This window comes from Lynx canadensis, chromosome B1 (genome assembly GCF_007474595.2).
Source record: "Lynx canadensis isolate LIC74 chromosome B1, mLynCan4.pri.v2, whole genome shotgun sequence".
Lineage (NCBI taxonomy): Eukaryota > Metazoa > Chordata > Mammalia > Carnivora > Felidae > Lynx > Lynx canadensis.
Genome location: NC_044306.2, coordinates 174,605,080 through 174,622,807, shown reverse-complemented (window position 1 = coordinate 174,622,807; position 17,728 = coordinate 174,605,080). Strand labels below are relative to the sequence as shown.

General features: G+C 40.0%; 1 protein-coding gene across 1 annotated transcript in view; it reads left to right on the top strand.

The window, feature by feature from the left end:
- The window catches only part of PGM2 (phosphoglucomutase 2), a 39,831-nt gene extending 33,470 nt beyond the window's left edge, over positions 1-6,361 (top strand). The window contains exon 14 of the mRNA XM_030314054.1: positions 4,974-6,361. Within this exon, the coding sequence (XP_030169914.1) occupies positions 4,974-5,076 (103 nt within the window). The 3' untranslated portion in view covers positions 5,077-6,361. The remainder of the gene's footprint in view (positions 1-4,973) is intronic.
- The last annotated feature ends 11,367 nt before the right edge of the window (positions 6,362-17,728 follow it).

Sequence of the window (17,728 nt, the reverse complement as noted above, 5' to 3'; positions counted from 1 at the left end):
CTGTACATGCCTTGAACAAATATCTTTGAGTATCTATTGTGCATAAGTCTGTGCCGGGTTCTGGGGAGGATAAAGAGCCATAGCAGAAGGAGTCTTGCCTCCAAAAAGCTGACGGTCTGTTAGCTTCAGGGTCATGTTTTTGTGACCTCGGTAAAGGGTTTGAGTTTACTTTGCAATACCATAACATCTTAAACTTTAACAAGCATGGTGCATGTAGTTAGCTTGTGTAAATGTGATCCCGCACACTCATTTAACCCCCAGGTAACTAGCACTTCTCCATTCGGAGTAAAGAATCAGGAAAAATTGTTTAAAGACTAATTAAGTCAGTACTGTGCAATGGAAATAAAATGTGAGTCACATAATGCAATTTTAAATTTTCTACTAGACGCATTTTTAAGTAGTGAAAAGAGGGGCGCCTGAGTGGCTCAGTGAATTGAGCGTCTGACTTCAGCTCAGAGCATGATCTCACAAACCATGAGTTCAAGCCCCGCATCAGGCTCTGTGCTGACAGCTCAGAGCCTAGAGCCTGCTTCAGATTCTGTGTCTTCCTCTCTCCCTGCCCCTCCCCCATTTGCACTCTGTCTCTCTTGCTGTCAAAAATAAATAAACATTTTTTTAAAAAGTTAAATAGTAAAAATAAACAGGTAAAATTAATTTAGTAATTTATTCTACTTAACATGAAAATATTGTTATTATACCATATATAATTTATATAAAATTAATGAGACATTTTACTTTTTATCACATTTTCAAGATCCATTTACTATTTTACACTCACCACGTATCTCAATTAAAATGCTTGATTTTTTTAAGAAACACTTGTTCCATACAATTGACCCTTGAACAACACAGGCTTGAACTATGAAGGTCCACTTATATGTGGAATTTTTAAAAATTTTTTTTCAATGTTTATTTATTTTTGAGAGACACAGAGAGACAAAGCGTGAGTAGGGAAGGGCAGAGAGAGGGAGACACAGAATTCAAAGCAGGCTCCAGGCTCTGAGCTGTCAGCACAGAGCCTGACGCAGGGCTTGAACCCACGCACTGTGAGATCGTGACCTGAGCCGAAGTCAGACGCCCAACCGAGCCACCCAGGCGCCCCAATATATGGATTTTTTAAATAAATACAGTATAATATTATAAATGTATTATCTCTTACTATTAATAACTTTTTTAGTGTATTGCAAGAATACATGTAACAAACAAAATATGTGTTAATTGACTGTCTATGTTATGGTATGGTTTCTAGTCAAAAGGAGGCTATTAATAGTGAACTTTTTGGGGTGTAAAAAGTTAATCATGGATTTTTGACTGCAATGGGGGGGAGTCACTAATGCCCTAAATCCCAGGCTGTTGAAGGGTCAAATGTATTAAGAGTTCATAAAATTTACCGTTGAAAAAATAGATTTGGATCCCTAAGTTGTTCCAAACATACTTCAGTTTTCCAATAATGGAATTAAATGGCAGCTTATTTTTTTTTAATGTTTTATTTTATTCTTTGAGAGACAGAGAGAGACAGAGCATGAGCGGGGGAAGGGCAGAGAGAGAGGGAGACACAGAATCCAAAGCAGGCTCCAGGCCCTGAGCTGTCAGCACAGAGCCCGATGCGGGGCTCAAACCCATGAACACAAGATCGTGACCTGAGCCAAAGTCAGATGCTCAACTGATTGAGCCACCCAGGTGCCCCTAAATTTCAGCTTTTAAATTTGAAAGTCAGTTAATTAAACTTAAATTCAGTTTTCAGTCCCACTAGTCACATTTCCAGGGCTCAGTACTGTAGTCAGGAGCATGGATCTGATGTTTCCCAACCAAAGCCTTGCTCATTGCAGAGTTTTTCTGATCTTGTGAATACAATTTGTACTATGTGGAAATAAAAGCAGAGGAAATTTTCTGAGCATCTTCAGTTGGCCAGCCAGTAGCAGATTAAATGTAGCAAATTAGAGAGGTGGGGGCAGAATTATTAGTGTTAGACTTTCCTCCGACAGGAAGAAATGACTGCTGATAGCAAGGAAAGAAACATTAAAACAAAACAAAAACATAAAACATGGACACGGTAACTCAGAATGTTTACTGCTTTATCATAAGGGAAATAGCATTCCACTTCCAAATGGCCCTGAATCTTCTTTTGAATAAGAGACCCAGGTCAACAGTTAAAGTCATGATAATGGCTCTCAAATATCATGATAGTCCAATATATTTAAAAAGTCATAGACTGTGTCCTATATTTTGCTACAAATTCCCATTCACAACCTTTTTGTGCTGAAAGGGCAAAAACTCAGCTAGTAAGCAGCTTGAACAAACACATAAAGCTTCCCATTTTCTAAGCATTCTGTATTACCAACATTTGATTGTAATATTGTGCAAGTATCACTGTTTCTATGTGTGTTAAATAGTAAGCTGTTTGCTACTCTATTGGGTATGAGTTTTTCCAGACATTTCTTTGTAATTCTCACTCTCATGTAATGTTTTCATATTTCTATGCCTTTCTTCTGAAAAAAAAAAGGGGGACATTAGTCCAACTTAAAGATCCATTTTCTCTATATATTAGTTCCTTCCTTGTCATTTCTCTGTGAAGATATAATAATTTGGAAAACTTTATAATAACAATACTATTTAATGTTTAAGGATCTGGTATTTTACATTTTTCACATGGCTTATTGGGTGGACTTAAATTCAAATATTAGTTTACAAATTCCTGAAGACACTTAGAAAAATTGTCCTTTTATTATATTCATCAAGATGCTGTTCTAATTTACTAATTGGGACATTGGGCACTAGGTCAGTCCACGGATATGCTATCAGGGCTCAAGCAAGTTACCAGCATACCTAACGTACAAGAGCAATAAAGCCATGGCTAAGGTTTCCTTACTGTCTGATCAGCTTAATATTATCGCTGTCTTTTATATCATCAATTTCATTTATTCATAGAATTCCATAACCTACTCATCCTTTAGAATGGAAAATCCTTTTCAAGTTTAAGTCCTGCTTAAAATATTTTTTGATCAAAATATTTTTTGATCGGTAGATGTCTTTTGTCCAACTTTTTATTTTGGAAATTTTCAACAAATGCCCACATACCTTTCGCCTAGACCAAGGGTTGGCAAACTTTCGGTAAAGAGCCAGATAGTAAATATTGTAGATTTTACAAGCCATATAGTCGCAACTACTCAGTTCTGCTGTTGCTCAAAAGCAGAAAGAAGGAATACACACAAAGGAATAGGTGTGACTGTGTTCTAATAAATCTTTATTTATAAAAACAGGCTGTCAACAGACTGCCAGCCATAGTTAGCCTACTCTAACCTAAACAGTCGCTAACATTTTGCAAAATTTGCTATCTCTCACATATATTATTGTATATGCAGGTTTTGTGCCTGTATTGTATATGCAGGGGTTTTTCCTGAGCCATTTGAACATAAGCTGCAGACCTTAGTACAACTGAACAAGGATGCTCTAAGGATGTTCTAAGGAATTCTTGGAATTCCTTGGATACTGGAATCCTTGGATACTTGGAATCCTTGGATACTGGATTACAATATCACAATTTAGGTAACAATTATATCAGGCAAGCTTCTAACAGAGAAACAAAACCAGTAGGAGACATACACTGTACTTATATATTTATGTTTGTGTATTCACTGGGGAGTTTAATTTTAGGTATATTGTTTAAAAAAAAACAACAGTAGTTGTTTAGTTGTGTGCCTTCCTGAGAAATGTTGTTTTCTTCAAAACACATTTGTGGAGAAGGAAATAACAACCAATGTGATTCATGTGTATTTATGAAGCATAATTACCTTGTATGTTACCAGTGGGGGTAAAAATAATTTTAATGACAGCTACATTTATTGAGGTTTTTGGGCCAGGTTCTGTGCTAATTGCTTTATATAATTTATCTCAATCTACACAACAACTCTCTTGAGAAGATAAAGTCTTTATCCCAATTTTACAAATGAGAAATCTGGGCCTCTGAGAGGCTAAGAAGGGCATACAGCTAGTAGTAGAGCCAGAATTCATGTCTGCAATAAAATGGATTGTTTTAGTTGTACCGAGTAGCTCTCACAGTGTAACAATGAACTTAACTAATTACAAGAATTACCATTTCCATTTAGATAAAGTTGCATATATTAAAGACAGTCGATTATGAAGTCATGTAAGTTAGAATTGAAGGATTTGGTTTTTTAAATTCAGCTTTTTGGTTTAAAGTCCTTCCAGTAAACGCACCGTGCTAGGAGCCTGACCCTAACACGGGCTGCTGGAAACCTGTCTAATCACAAATTCATTTTATCATGATCTACCTTCCAATTGTTTGCATGTAAATGAGTGTTGCCCGCATGCTTGAAAGTTTGGTTTCCTTAGAGGGAACCAGTTCCCTGGATTTTTGCTTATACTTCGTTGTGACCCTGGAGGTAGAATAAGGAGAAAAGCTGGGGGAACTGAGTGCCTGGTATGTGATTAGCAGGCCCACTAGGAGGCTCCCATTCTCTGCTGCTTAGCTTCCAATATTCTGAAGACAAACTGCATCGGGAACGTTCCTATCCTGGGAGACTGAGGACTTAACAGAGGGGTCATTGGTAAAAGTTTAACAGGATTGAATGACAATTGAAGTTATAAAGTTTTCTTTGCACTGTTAGGTACAAAGTTTGCAGATCCTACAGGGATGCTAAGGCAAAAACTGTGCTTCTTAAAAATTCTTGTAAGAAATGCAAAGGGGCGATTTTATTTCTAGTAGAGACCTTGGGAAAGCCTTTGGGGGAAATAATGGATATTGTCTCATGGGTTTTTTTGTTTTGTTTTGTTTTGTTTTTTTGTCCAAGTCAACAGATACATTCCCATGCTTAAGTCACTGGAGTTCTGTTTTGTCTGATTTAGCCTTCCTCTTAAGGTTAAATTTCAGTGTTACTTGGCCAATACAGGGAGAACTTAAAATATACTTTGGAATAATCCACTGACCTGGAATTTCCCCTCTTATCTTCCAGTGATCCTGAGCAGCTGAAGAAGGAACTCAATGAACTAGTCAGTGCTATTGAGGAACATTTTTTCCAGCCACAAAAGTACAACCTGCAACCAAAGGCAGAGTGAAATATATCAGCCATGGGCGTAATTACAATCAAGCTACCGGTGATTAATTAAGCAATATTTTTGAGGACCAAATGATTTAAATGGTCGCTCTAAGTATTTATATTTTTTTAATAGGCCTACATTCCTCATTGTTCTATTTTTTTACCTTTAAGACGAATAAAGAAAAGATGGCCAAACCCAAGAAACCAATTAAATTTAATTCCTATTAAAAGGTTAAGCCTGGGCATTTCCTGGATTAAAAAAATGAAGATTTTAAAAATAGCAAACTTTCAAAACTGTACTGTAATTCATATGCTTTAATTAGAATAAATAACAAATGTGTCTTCTCTATCATTCTTTTTATGAATAATTAAAATCACCAGAAAGCCTATACAATTACTAAATTCTGGGCTGTCATATCATAGGATAACCACTTTTTAGGTATATGTATATTTACATTTGTATCAATTGCTTATAAAGCAAAATATATAAACAAATTGAATGTCCTGTTCATGTTTAGGGAAAAACAGGAACCTATAAAGTGGAGCAAAAGATACTTTAAAAAGAGAAAATTTTTCATCTAAAACTTTTTAGTTGTAATAATCCATCATTGTACAGTGTTTACATGCTAGGAAAAAACAGCCTTATCATCTTCGTTCAGTACACTAACATTCATTTTATCTCTTTAAATCTTGAATTTAAAAATTGGTTATTTGAAACTGCAAAGTTCTTTATTGTACAGTTGTTTGCTTTCGTACAAGTTAATGTAACTGCTTTTTGGGACTGAGGCACAAAGACTATAAGCTTTAACTATTTGCCTGACTTTGCTTTTTTTGCTTTGATCATATGTAATTAAAATCTAAAACTATTAGATTTCCTTTTCAGGTTTATATTTAACCTGTGCCTTCTATTCTTCTCATAACCAATGGCCTTAAAACCATCCAGAATTACTCCCTTTGAGCCCCCATGAATCAGGACCAAGCCGTTCTTTATATACTTTGAATATTTCATGTGGTTTTCTGTTTTTAAAACAAATGATTCCCCATTATTATTATGACTAACCTAAATGCTTACTAAGTTTCAGAACGATGAAAAATTACAATCCTATTGGCATTTTTTCTAAAGTAAAGGGGAAAATGTTTTTATGTCTTAGTGATACATAGTTTGTGCCCTATCAGAACTTTTAAATCTGTAATATTCGATATATTCTGTCAGCTGCTTCATTGTAGCTGTTATGTATTTTTGTTTTATAATGTTTTGTAGTCTCACACTGCACCCTAGAAATAAAGTCTGTATCCTCTCTACAGTTTTTGGAGCTTGTAAACTATACCCCATCATGGAGTTGGTTTCTGGAAATACATCACCCTACTGTGATGATGCTCACAGTTTGGGGGGCTAGTGAGTAAACGTCAGGCTTACACATTCTCTAATGGAGTCATTTGCAAAGCACTCGGGGTTCAGAAGTGCGAGAGGGGGATCCCTTCTGCCCGGAGAAAGCCTGGAAGAGAGGTGAATGACTGCTTTGCTTCTGGGGGTTGGGGAGCTAGGAGCTGGGGATGAAGGAGAAGGGCCGCCAGGCACAGAGCACAGCACCAGCAAAAGTATAGAAGTGCTGGCATGTGTGTGTGTGCATGTGTGGGGGGGTGTTTCAGGTGGTGAAAACACACCCCAGGTGTACACTTTAGGACAGACCCTCACTTCTCTGCCACTCACGTGAGCTGCTGATTAAACTGGACCTGGAGGGGGGGGTCCCCCGATTCTATTTCTAAGGAATAACACACCATGGGGGTGCCTGGGTGACTCAGTTGGTTAAGCGTGTGACTTCGGCTCAGGTCACGATCTCACAATTCTTGGGTTCCAACCCCGCCTCGGGCTCTGTGCCGACAGCTCAGAGTCTGGAGCCTGCTTTGGGTTCTGTATCTCCCTCTCTCTCTGCCCCTCCCCCACTCACGCTCACTCTCTGTCTCTTTCAAAAATAAATAAATGAACATTAAAATTTTTTTTTAAAGAAAAGAAATAGCATAGCACACCATGTATGCACACTATTTTATGAGTTTTTTATGTTATTATGGGATGCCAGGTAGCCTAATGTGTGATGCATAAAGCTTGCAACATAAGATCCCTCTGGGTTCTAATGATGGTCTGCTGTGAACCATCTTTGTGACCTTGGTCCACTTAACCTCTCAAAGTCTCAACTTTGTTATTCTTTTTTTTTTAATTTTTTTTAACATTTATTTATATTTGAGACAGAGAGAGACAGAGCATGAACGGGGGAGGGTCAGAGAGAGGGAGACACAGAATCTGAAACAGGCTCCAGGCTCTGAGCTGTCAGCACAGAGCCTGACGTGGGGCTTGAACTCACGGACTGCGAGATCATGACCTGAGCCAAAGTCGGCCGCTTAACCGACTGAGCCACCCGGGCGCCCCTCAACTTTGTTATTCTTTTAAAAGACTTTTTTTTTTTTTTTTAGGGCAATCCTATGTTCACAGAAAAACTGAGAAGAAGGTGTAGAAATAGCCCATCTCCCCCCTGCTCCCCCGCATAAGTAGCCTCCCCCATTATCAACATCCCCACCAGAGTGGTGCATTTGCTGTAATTGATGGAATACACTGGTATGTTATCACCAAACTGTGGAGAGAAAAGATCATTGGTTGCCAGGGGTTGGGAGGGGAGCAGTGAAGAAGTGGAGCCCAGGGGATCTTAAGGAAAGTGAAAATACATCTTAATGGTGGATGTGTGTTCTACATTTGTCCAAATCGATACAGTGTACAACACCAAGAGTGAACTCTAATGTAGACCGTGGGCTTTGATAATTTTCAGTTTTTATTATTATTTTTTAATGTTTATTTATTTACCTTGAGAGAGAGAGCAGGGGAAAGGCAGAGAGAGAGAGAGAGAGAGAGAGAGAGAATCCCAAGCAGGCTCTGGGCTGAGAGCACAGAGCCCAACGCAGGGCTCGATCTCACGAACCGTGAGTCGGACATTAGAGTCGGAAATCAAGAGTCGGACATTAAGTGAGCCATCAAGGCCCCCCAGGTCAGTTTTTAAATTAAAAGATTTTAGGGGCGCCTGGGTGGCTCAGTCAGTTAAGCATCCGACTTCAGCTCAGGTCATGATCTCATGGTTTGTGGGTTCGAGCCCCGTGTCGGGCTCTGTGCTGACAGCTCAGAGCCTGGAGCCTACTTCAGATTCTGTCTCCCTCGCTCTCTGCCCTTCCCCCACTCACGCTCTCTCTCAAAAATAAATAAACATTAAAAAAATTTTTTAATTAGAAGATTTTATTAAACGATGTCTGAGGTCATTTCATTCGGCAAGTCTTCAGATGATGTGGAAAATACATAAAGGACACTATCAGCAACAATAAATCATGGACAATTCTCTTTGGCAGGATGCTTAACTCGTCCTCTTACAAGACCCAGCATGGGAGACGGGGGGGACACACTTGGTAGCAAAGAGGGGCAGGCAGCCTCGTGTTCACATCCTGCCTTGCCTCGCAGCCTGAAGGGTGTGTGCTGAAACTGGGGACAAGCAAGGCACCACGTGGCCTGCAGAGCAAGGAAAGTTCTGCAGGGGACTAAGGGGAAGGTCGGGACTGACCACTGTCACACCTACACCGGCTTGGGGAAGGCGGTCTGATTGGAGTGGAGTGGTGGCATCGTTTTCTCTTGGTGCCTAGAAAGGACAGATCCCAAGTTTAGTCCGAGAGACTGAGTTGCAGGAGGAAATGCAGGCCAACTTATTTTCTTTGTGGGCTCGGAAATAACAGCTGTTACTCTTTAAGGAAAAATGGGAGTGCCTTTCATTTATCTGATCAGTTTACCTCAATCATCATACTATCATGGGAAAGTACCGTTCTTTTCTGACATTGGAAACGCGACTAAAAATTAAAATGCTTTGGGGCGCCTGGATGGCTCAGTCAGAAGAGCATGAGACTCTTGATCTTGGGGTCATGGGTTCAAGCCCTATGTTGGGTATAGAGACTACTAAGAAAATAAACTTAAAAAAATAAAAATAAATAAATGCTTTAAGTGATGGAACAAATGTGTATGTCCTACTCTGGAGGAATTTTGAAAGGATGGCATCTAAATCACATTTACAGTAAAACCTTGGTTTGCGAGCATAATTCGTTCTGTAAACCAAAGCACTCATATATCAAGAACCATTGGCTCATGGGGCGCCTGGGTGGCGCAGTCGGTTAAGCGTCCGACTTCAGCCAGGTCACGATCTCGCGGTCCGTGAGTTCGAGCCCCGCGTCAGGCTCTGGGCTGATGGCTCAGAGCCTGGAGCCTGTTTCAGATTCTGTGTCTCCCTCTCTCTCTCTGCCCCTCCCCCGTTCATGCTCTCTCTCTGTCCCAAAAATAAATAAACGTTGAAAAAAAAATTAAAAAAAAAAAAGAACCATTGGCTCATTTGTGATCATGTGACACTTGGTATCACGTACTACCTGTATTGCAAGACATCATTTGTTTCTCAAAATTTAGTAGAATTATTTTCTCGTCTTGCAGAACACTCACGGAACAAGTTACCTGCAATCCAAGGTTTCACTGCATAATTTCTATGTTCTAAAAGACCGGATCTGGGGCGCCTGGGTGGCGCAGTCGGTTAAGCGTCCGACTTCAGCCAGGTCACGATCTCGCGGTCCGGGAGTTCGAGCCCCGCGTCAGGCTCTGGGCTGATGGCTCAGAGCCTGGAGCCTGCTTACGATTCTGTGTCTCCCTCTCTCTCTGCCCCTCCCCCGTTCATGCTCTGTCTCTCTCTGTCCCAAAAATAAATAAACGTTGAAAAAAAAAATTTTTTTTTTAAAAATAAAATAAATAAAAGACCGGATCCTCAGTGCTATTTGTGCATTCGTTCACATGTTCACTGAGTCACGTTGGAATCCTGCTGTGAGCCAGCCACTTCTCTGGACACTGATGACACACTTGCTGTCCTGAATTCAGACTTAGTCTAGCAGGGGAAATACACACACACACAGATCACCGCGGTTGGGTGTGCGGAACCACACTAGCGAACTATCCCAACCGTGGGCAAGCAGTTCTGTAACGCCTCCTTTTGGACTTGTATTTTTCGACACCACCAAATTCAAATCCCTAACATTTTTGTTTAAAACGGTTTCATTCTGCGAGGCTATTTGCAGCTCATTTCCCTGCATCATCCTTTGTTCCATCCTTGCTCCAAACACATTTGTGTAGAATGACAACCATTGAAAGCAAGGTGTCTCCAGGGCAGGTGAGCATCGAAGTTTAAAATACTGTCACTTCCGGGGCGCCTGAGTGGCTCAGTTGGTTATGCGCCAACTTGGGCTTAGGTCCTGATCTCGAGGTTCGAGCCTCGTGTCAGGCTCTGTGTTGACAGCTTGGAGCCTGGAGCCTGCTTCAGATTCTGTGTCTCCCTCTCTCTGCCCCTTTCCCACTCACACTGTCTCTGTCTCCCAAAAATAAATAAACATTAAAAAAAAATAAACATTTAAAATACCATCACTTCCATAGACTTCTTGTAAGCAGAGTGCAATAACTACCGGGATGAACTGGAGGAGAAAGACAACTGTCTGGAGAGGTGAGACCCTCGGGCTGACCCTCCAGGACCAGAACATGGGCACCAGGATGGAGAACAGTGTTCCAGGGGCCAGGTTTATTTTGACCTGGCTCCTCTTTGTCAGTCCTTGAAAATACACAGTGGAAGACAGAACTGTTTCTCTGTCTCTTCCCATTCGGGTCCAGTTAAAACGGCACAGGTATGTGGCCCGAACGTGGTACAGAATGGAGTTGGGCACACAGACTAAAGAGCCGGTTCCAAGTCTAAGTAGCTCTTGAAACCATTTCAAAATGGCACAGTGAAACTCCCAGAGGGAAGTTCGGGTTGCAGTTCAGAGACAATGAGCCTGATTGTGTCCTTAAAATACATATTCTGAGTTATTTCTCTTACCCAGGGGGAAAAAAAAAATGAAAAGAAAATCTCTGGGCGGCAAGAGTGAAATGCAGCTCATCTGTCTGACAAGTGCTCCTATCATTTAGTACAACTAACGGAAACTTTAGGAGGAGGCTTGGGCTAATTATCTGCCTTGTTGGCTCAGCAGACTTCCTTTTATTTTTTTTTCCTTCTGAACCCTGTGGTTCATTTCCTAGGGTGTGATTACTGATTCTCTGCACTCTTGGAAGCTTCTCTGTGCTTGTGGCTGTAATTGTCCTAAGTATAGGACTGCAGACCTCTTCCAGGCTCCGACCCTAGGTTCCCATCTGTCTACTTAAACCTTCCTACTCAGGGGTCTCAGACTGCGTTCGGTGCAGCTCTGCCCCAAGTCAGTTTTCCCCACTCAGGTCACCAGCTGCGCTCCTTCTGATCCATTCAACTCACCTCGGCTTCAAACACCTGCCCAGAACCTTCAGTAACTTTAATGTCTGACTTTAACCCAACCTTTTTTCTAAACACTTATTATGGAGAACTTCAACATAGAGAATTAGTACAGTGGACCTTGGAGCATCCATCACTGAGCTCCACTCATGGCCAATTTTCCATTCATGGCCAATCTGCTTACATCCACAGCCCCCTCATGTCCCATTCTGAAGCAAATCCCAGACCTGTCCTTACATCTGTAAATATTACCATAAAAGCTAGGACTCCTTACTTACACCCATAGTTATATTGTTGTCACAACTAAAGACGTTTACAGTTCCTTTCTCTATCTACTCTTTTCTTTCTTCAATATCTTTAAATCTATAAATCCTTAATCTCTTTTTTTTTTTCCTTTTTGTAATTTGTTTCCACCGACCAAATCATTTGTCCTGTAGGATTTCCCATATTTTGGATTTTGCTAGTTGCCTCATCATGGTGTATTTCACATATTTCTCTGTGCCTTACATTTCCTGTGAAGTGATATAGAGGATGGAGAGGCATGAGCTGATTCAGATTTGATTTTCTGGCAAGAATACTTGACAGAGGTGGAAGAGGGGTGCTACTCATACTATCTTTTTTCCAAGTTCCCTGGATTAGCTGTCATCAGCCAGTTTGCCTGACCCTTGCTCTGCCCTGCATAATGAAAGAGTCACCACGGAAATGACAACGGGGCTTAGTTAAGAAGAAGGATGAATTGGGGCTCCTGGGTGGCTCAGTCAGTTAAGTGTCTGACTTTGGCTCAGGTCACGATGTCATGGTTTGTGGGTTCAAACCCTGCACCGGGCTCTTGCTGTCAGCTTGGAGCCTGGAGCCTGCTTCGGATCCTCTCTCTCCCTCTCTCTCTGCCCCTCCCCTTTCTCATTCTCTCTCAAAATAAATAAATAGAAGAAGAAGAAGAAAAAGAAGAAGGAGGAGGAGAAGAAGAGGGATGAGTTGATGTATCCAGTATTACACAGAATGCCAAAAGACTGGTGGAGGCCAGCCTCCCGCAGAAGGAGCGGGAGTTGCTGATAAGCGATCATGGATGGCATTTGCAGCTTATGTCAACCTTGAATGAAGGGGCACTGCCCCCAGTTCTCTTGGGCTCCAATGGCACACACACACACAAAAGTGAGCTGGCACCCCTTAAGGATTTTAGTGATTTCCTTTTTTTTTTTTTTAAGTAAACTCAGTGCCCAACATGGGATTTAAACTCATGATTCCAAGACCAAGAGTCACATGCTGTACCGACTGAGCCAGCCAGGCACATCTTTAGTGATTTCTTTCAATAGATGACTTGCCTGTTAAAGAACAAAATTGAGTTATGAAGACCAACAAAGAAAGGGAGGAGTGTGAATGAGGTGTAAGAATCCACAAAGAGATCCAATGAAGGCTTTGCTTCAGTGGACCAGCCACATGGTGGATGGACCCACAAGTCAGGAAATATGATCATCTTCCCTCAGACGGTGTGTACTCTGGTGTGCAACCAGAATTGCAACCATGATCTTTGTGTATAAGATATCAAGAGATTTAAATGAGCATTTAAATGAGATCATTTGAGATCTACATTCTATGTCTATTCAGAGAGTATGCATGTAGCACCTGCTGCGGAGAGGATGCTGGACAGAAAGCTGTTAAATTATGCAATGCCATGAAATCTGCCTTAGAGTATGCATTTGTGTAGCAAGCAACAAAAATAAATTTCACAAAGTAAGACAAAGAAAGAAATTCTGAAAGAAAGAAGTCTGTGAAGCCATCGCATTTCGTCAATGTTGTTCTCTATCATCAGTATCGTCTTTATCACCAATACCAACATTAAGATAAAAGGGTTGTTCTGCTTTGAGAATCACCAGTCACCACACAAGCCAGAGGCGGGCTGATGAACGGACACCTAAAAGAATAGAGAAGTATAGTTGCGGTTGAATCGACTGACCTTGTGAATGAAACACATCTTGAGTGTGGCCAAGGTGTATGTCTTAAATGGGACAGTCTTTCCTATAACAATGATGAAAGACATATTGAACAGACCATTTTCTGAATTTAGAAACTCAGATGGATGAAGAAGTTGAAATATGCATTTGCTCACAAATGGTAGCACGATACGCACATTGTTCTGCTCTGCTTTTCAGTCCGTTAGAAGAAGGACATCTAAGCTGTTTCCAGTTCTTCGCTGATATAACAACAGTGAATAACATTGTACATACGGCATTTTCCCTCTCATTCTACTATAGGATAAATGTTATTTTAACAGCTAAAATACCTGCTGTTGAAAGAGTAACATTAGGTGATCTTTGTGAGAACACTATAAATTGCAAAGTGTTAAGTGTTACTGTCAGTGGATAAATGAACAAATCAGATTTATACACTATGTTCCATAATTCACCCATTTAGTATTTGTAAGTCTGTTTTAGAAAATCACTTATCTTTTTGCTGCCCTCATTTTCCAGATATTGACAGCAATTTTTAAAGAGAAAAGAAAATCAGTATTTCTAGGTTGTACCCACTCTGACCTTTGGGGTTAAGGTTGTGACTCTGTAGCAACTACCTGAGTTTCGATTCCAACCCCATTACTTTCTAACTGTGAGATGCTTCTTAACATCTCTTAACCTCAATCCCCTTATCTCTTATGGGGATGAAACCAAATTATTTTTCAAACTCACTGTTGACACTTTTCCATTGTCTACATCATAAAGGACACTAATGGGTGATTAGAGAGAAACTGAAGATTTCAGGAGAAATTTATTAACTACAGGAGAAATCACACGAAGGACATTAGGCCCCATGGACGGACATGCAGATGTATCCACTACTGCTCTTGCCTGTAAGAAAAGTTTGCCCGGGGAAATGGGAAACTCATGCAGGACCTAGGGACGCATTGGAAGAAAATATGGGATCGTTTCATTTGCAGCCTTAGAGTGAGAAAAGCCTTTCTAAGACTCAAAAGAAAGTATTGAAAGCTGTCCACATTAAATAAAATCGGTGACAAACTGGGCAAAAATATTTACAACTTCTATCATAAAGGGCTTCTCTCCCTAATGCACAAAGAGCCCTTGGATATCAGTAACAAAAAGGATCAACAATCTAATAGAAAAGAGGGCAAATGTGTGGAAAAACAGTTCACAGAAAAGGAAACATATGTGAATTTCAAATCATTTTTTTTAAAAAGGCTCAGGATAATTTGTTTTATCCCTCTTTGTATCCTGTGCCATCTTAGTTGTATGTTCAATTCCCTGTGTGTGTGTGTGTGTGTGTGTGTTTACTCTTAAAATCTTAACATGTATATCTCCTTAAACATGTCTGAAGTTACTACCTATAGTCTCCACCCAAACAACACAGGACATTGAATTCTTGCTGAGATAATATATCCAAATGATAGGAAATTCAAAAGGTATAAAAGGGCATATGGAGAGTGAAATGTCTCTAGTCTACCAGTATTCATGGCCAGTCATTTCCTCTGCATGAAGGCAATCACCTTTGCCAGTTTCAAGTTGATTCTTCTAGAGATATTGTATCTAAGACAATTATGTGATGGATTCTTTTGTTTTGATTTGACCCAAATGGTAGGACATTGTGCACTGTGTCCTGAATTTTTTTTAAACTGAGCAATTGTGAAAGTGTTTTTTTTTAAGTAGGCTCTATTCCCAATGTGGGGCTTGAACTCATGACCCCAAGATCAAGAGTAGCCTGCTCTACCAAAGGAGTCACCCAGGTGCCCCTGTATTTTAATGTTTGCAATTACTCATTCCTTCCCTGTAGATGGAGTGTATGAAACTATGAAAAATCCGTGTTCATCATTATAGCCAACTGACACGTTGTAGCTGTTAATGAGTCGGAAAAATCTGACTCATATGGAAATACATTTATTCTATGCCATACTCAAAAAATTAATGGTCAAATAGTATTTCAATGTATGGATGAATATTGAGGTTCTTTCTAATTTGCTATTTCAAACAACACAGCAGTGAATAACCTTGTCACGTGTCCTTTTGTGTGCGTGCACATGTGTGTGTCTACGGTATAACCCACCTAATTTTGAAAACCCTTCAAAATAATTATTATTGAAACTGGTGCTTATATATATTCACTAACCTTGTTTGCTAATGTGATTTGCTTCTTGCTAAAGCACACATTTTAGAGGTTGTTTTAGTTTTGACCTGGAGATGTCTTTAGTCCCCTTCATCTGTTAATGATAGCTCTGCTGGGTAAGGACTCTAAGCTGATGTTTATTTTCCCTGGCACTTTGAAGTCACCATTGAATTATATCTTGGCCATTTGTGTTTCTGTTCATTTAGCTGTCATCCCTTTGTAGGTAATTTTCCCCCTCTTTTCTGATTGCCTTTTTAAAAATATTTTTTATTTTTATTTACTTATTTGTTTAATAAATTCTTTTTTAAAAAATTTTATTTTTTTTTTAAATTTTTTTTTCAACGTTTATTTATTTTTGGGACAGAGAGAGACACAGCATGAACGGGGGAGGGGCAGAGAGAGAGGGAGACACAGAATCGGAAATAGGCTCCAGGCCCCGAGCCATCAGCCCAGAGCCTGACGCGGGGCTCGAACTCACGGACCGCGAGATCGTGACCTGGCTGAAGTCGGATGCTTAACCGACTGCGCCACCCAGGCGCCCCTGTTTATTTATTTTTGAGAGAGAGAGAGTGAATGGGGAGGGGCAGGGAGAGAGGGAAACACAGGATCCAAAGCAAGCTCTACGCTGACAGCATAGAGCCCTACAGGAGACTTGAACCCATGAACCGCGTGATCATGACCTGAGCTGAAGTTGGATGCTTAACCAACTGAGCCACCCAGGTGCCCAAAAGTACTTTAATTAAGGAATAATATACACAAAGTTCATAAAATTGTAACTGTAAAGCTCAGTGACTTCTTACGTATTTATACAGCCATGTAACCATGAAGGTGTAAAACATTTCCAGTGTCTGAAGGGTACCCTTGTGTCCTTTTCAATGGGAACCCTTCCCTCTCGCCCTTCCCGCCCCACCACCCCGAGATAACCACTATTCTAATAGTTAACATCATAGGATTAGTTTTGCCTGTTCTTGAACTTCATGTAGGTGAGATTGTATCTTTTGCTCACTATCTGCTTGCCTGTAAGACTTTTTTTGTGCTTGGTGATTTGTAGTTTCCTTATAATTCTAGGAATACATGTATTGTTTTCCATTTCTTTATCTCTGAGCTGCTATCTCAGCAATTTCCTCGGAGCTGTCCTCCAGTTCACTAATCTCTGGTTAGCTCTTCCTAATCTGCTCTTTTACCCTTCTTTGAGTTTCAGTTTTCAATTATTTTTTTCCCTAGAAGTTCTGTTCGATCTATTTACAAAAGCTTCCTTTTCTTCATTATTCCATTCCATTCTCTGGGCTCCCATTTTTGCTTTATGAGTTTTTAAAAATAAATTTTCATTATGCTTGTTTTATTCTCTCAGATAATTCTATCATCTAAAATTCTTCTGATATTTCTTCAGATTGTTGGGTTGTTGACTGTCTCTTGCAGCGGATGGTTTTCTTGTGTTTGTGAATTTGCTGGTTTTTATTTTCAACAGAAGTTCATTTTTTGTGTTTTGTTTTGTTTTTAAACTTCAGGGAGTCCCTTGTGCCCTATTTGGAGAAATGTGATTAAAAGGCTATTCTGTATTTACTTCTGCAAGATCCCACAGGGCTCTCTGTTTTGTTGCTATAGTTACTGTTGTTTTTTTGTTGCCTTTTTAAACTATTTTTGTTGTTAATTTGTGGTTTCTCTTTATTTATTTTTATTATTTTTTTAAGATTTTATTTTTAAGTAATCTCTACACCCAAAGTGGGGCTCCAACCAGAACCCTGAGGTCAAGAGTTGCATGCTTTACTGACTGAGCCAGCCAGGAGCCCCTGTGGTTTCACTTTAAGCTGTTAATTGCTTTGCATGCATATAATTATGGTTATTAATTAATTTTAAGATATTATTTATATGTGGTTGTAAAATGTATATTTTTAAGTGATTTGTATAGATTTATATCTTGCAACAGTTTATCCAAAACAACTATGCAAATTGATTTTATTTATTTATTTAATTTTTTTAGTGTTTATTTATTTTAGAGAGAGAAAGAGACAGAGTACAAGCAGGAGAGGGGCAGAGAGAGAGGGAGACACAGAATCCGAAGCAGGCTCCAGGCTCTAGGCTGTCAGCGCAGAGCCTGACGTGGGGCTCAAACTCACTAACCAAACCACAAGATCATGACCTAAGCCCAAGTCGCACACTCAGCTGACTGAGCCACCCAGGTGCCCATGCAAATTGACTTTAAAATTCACATGG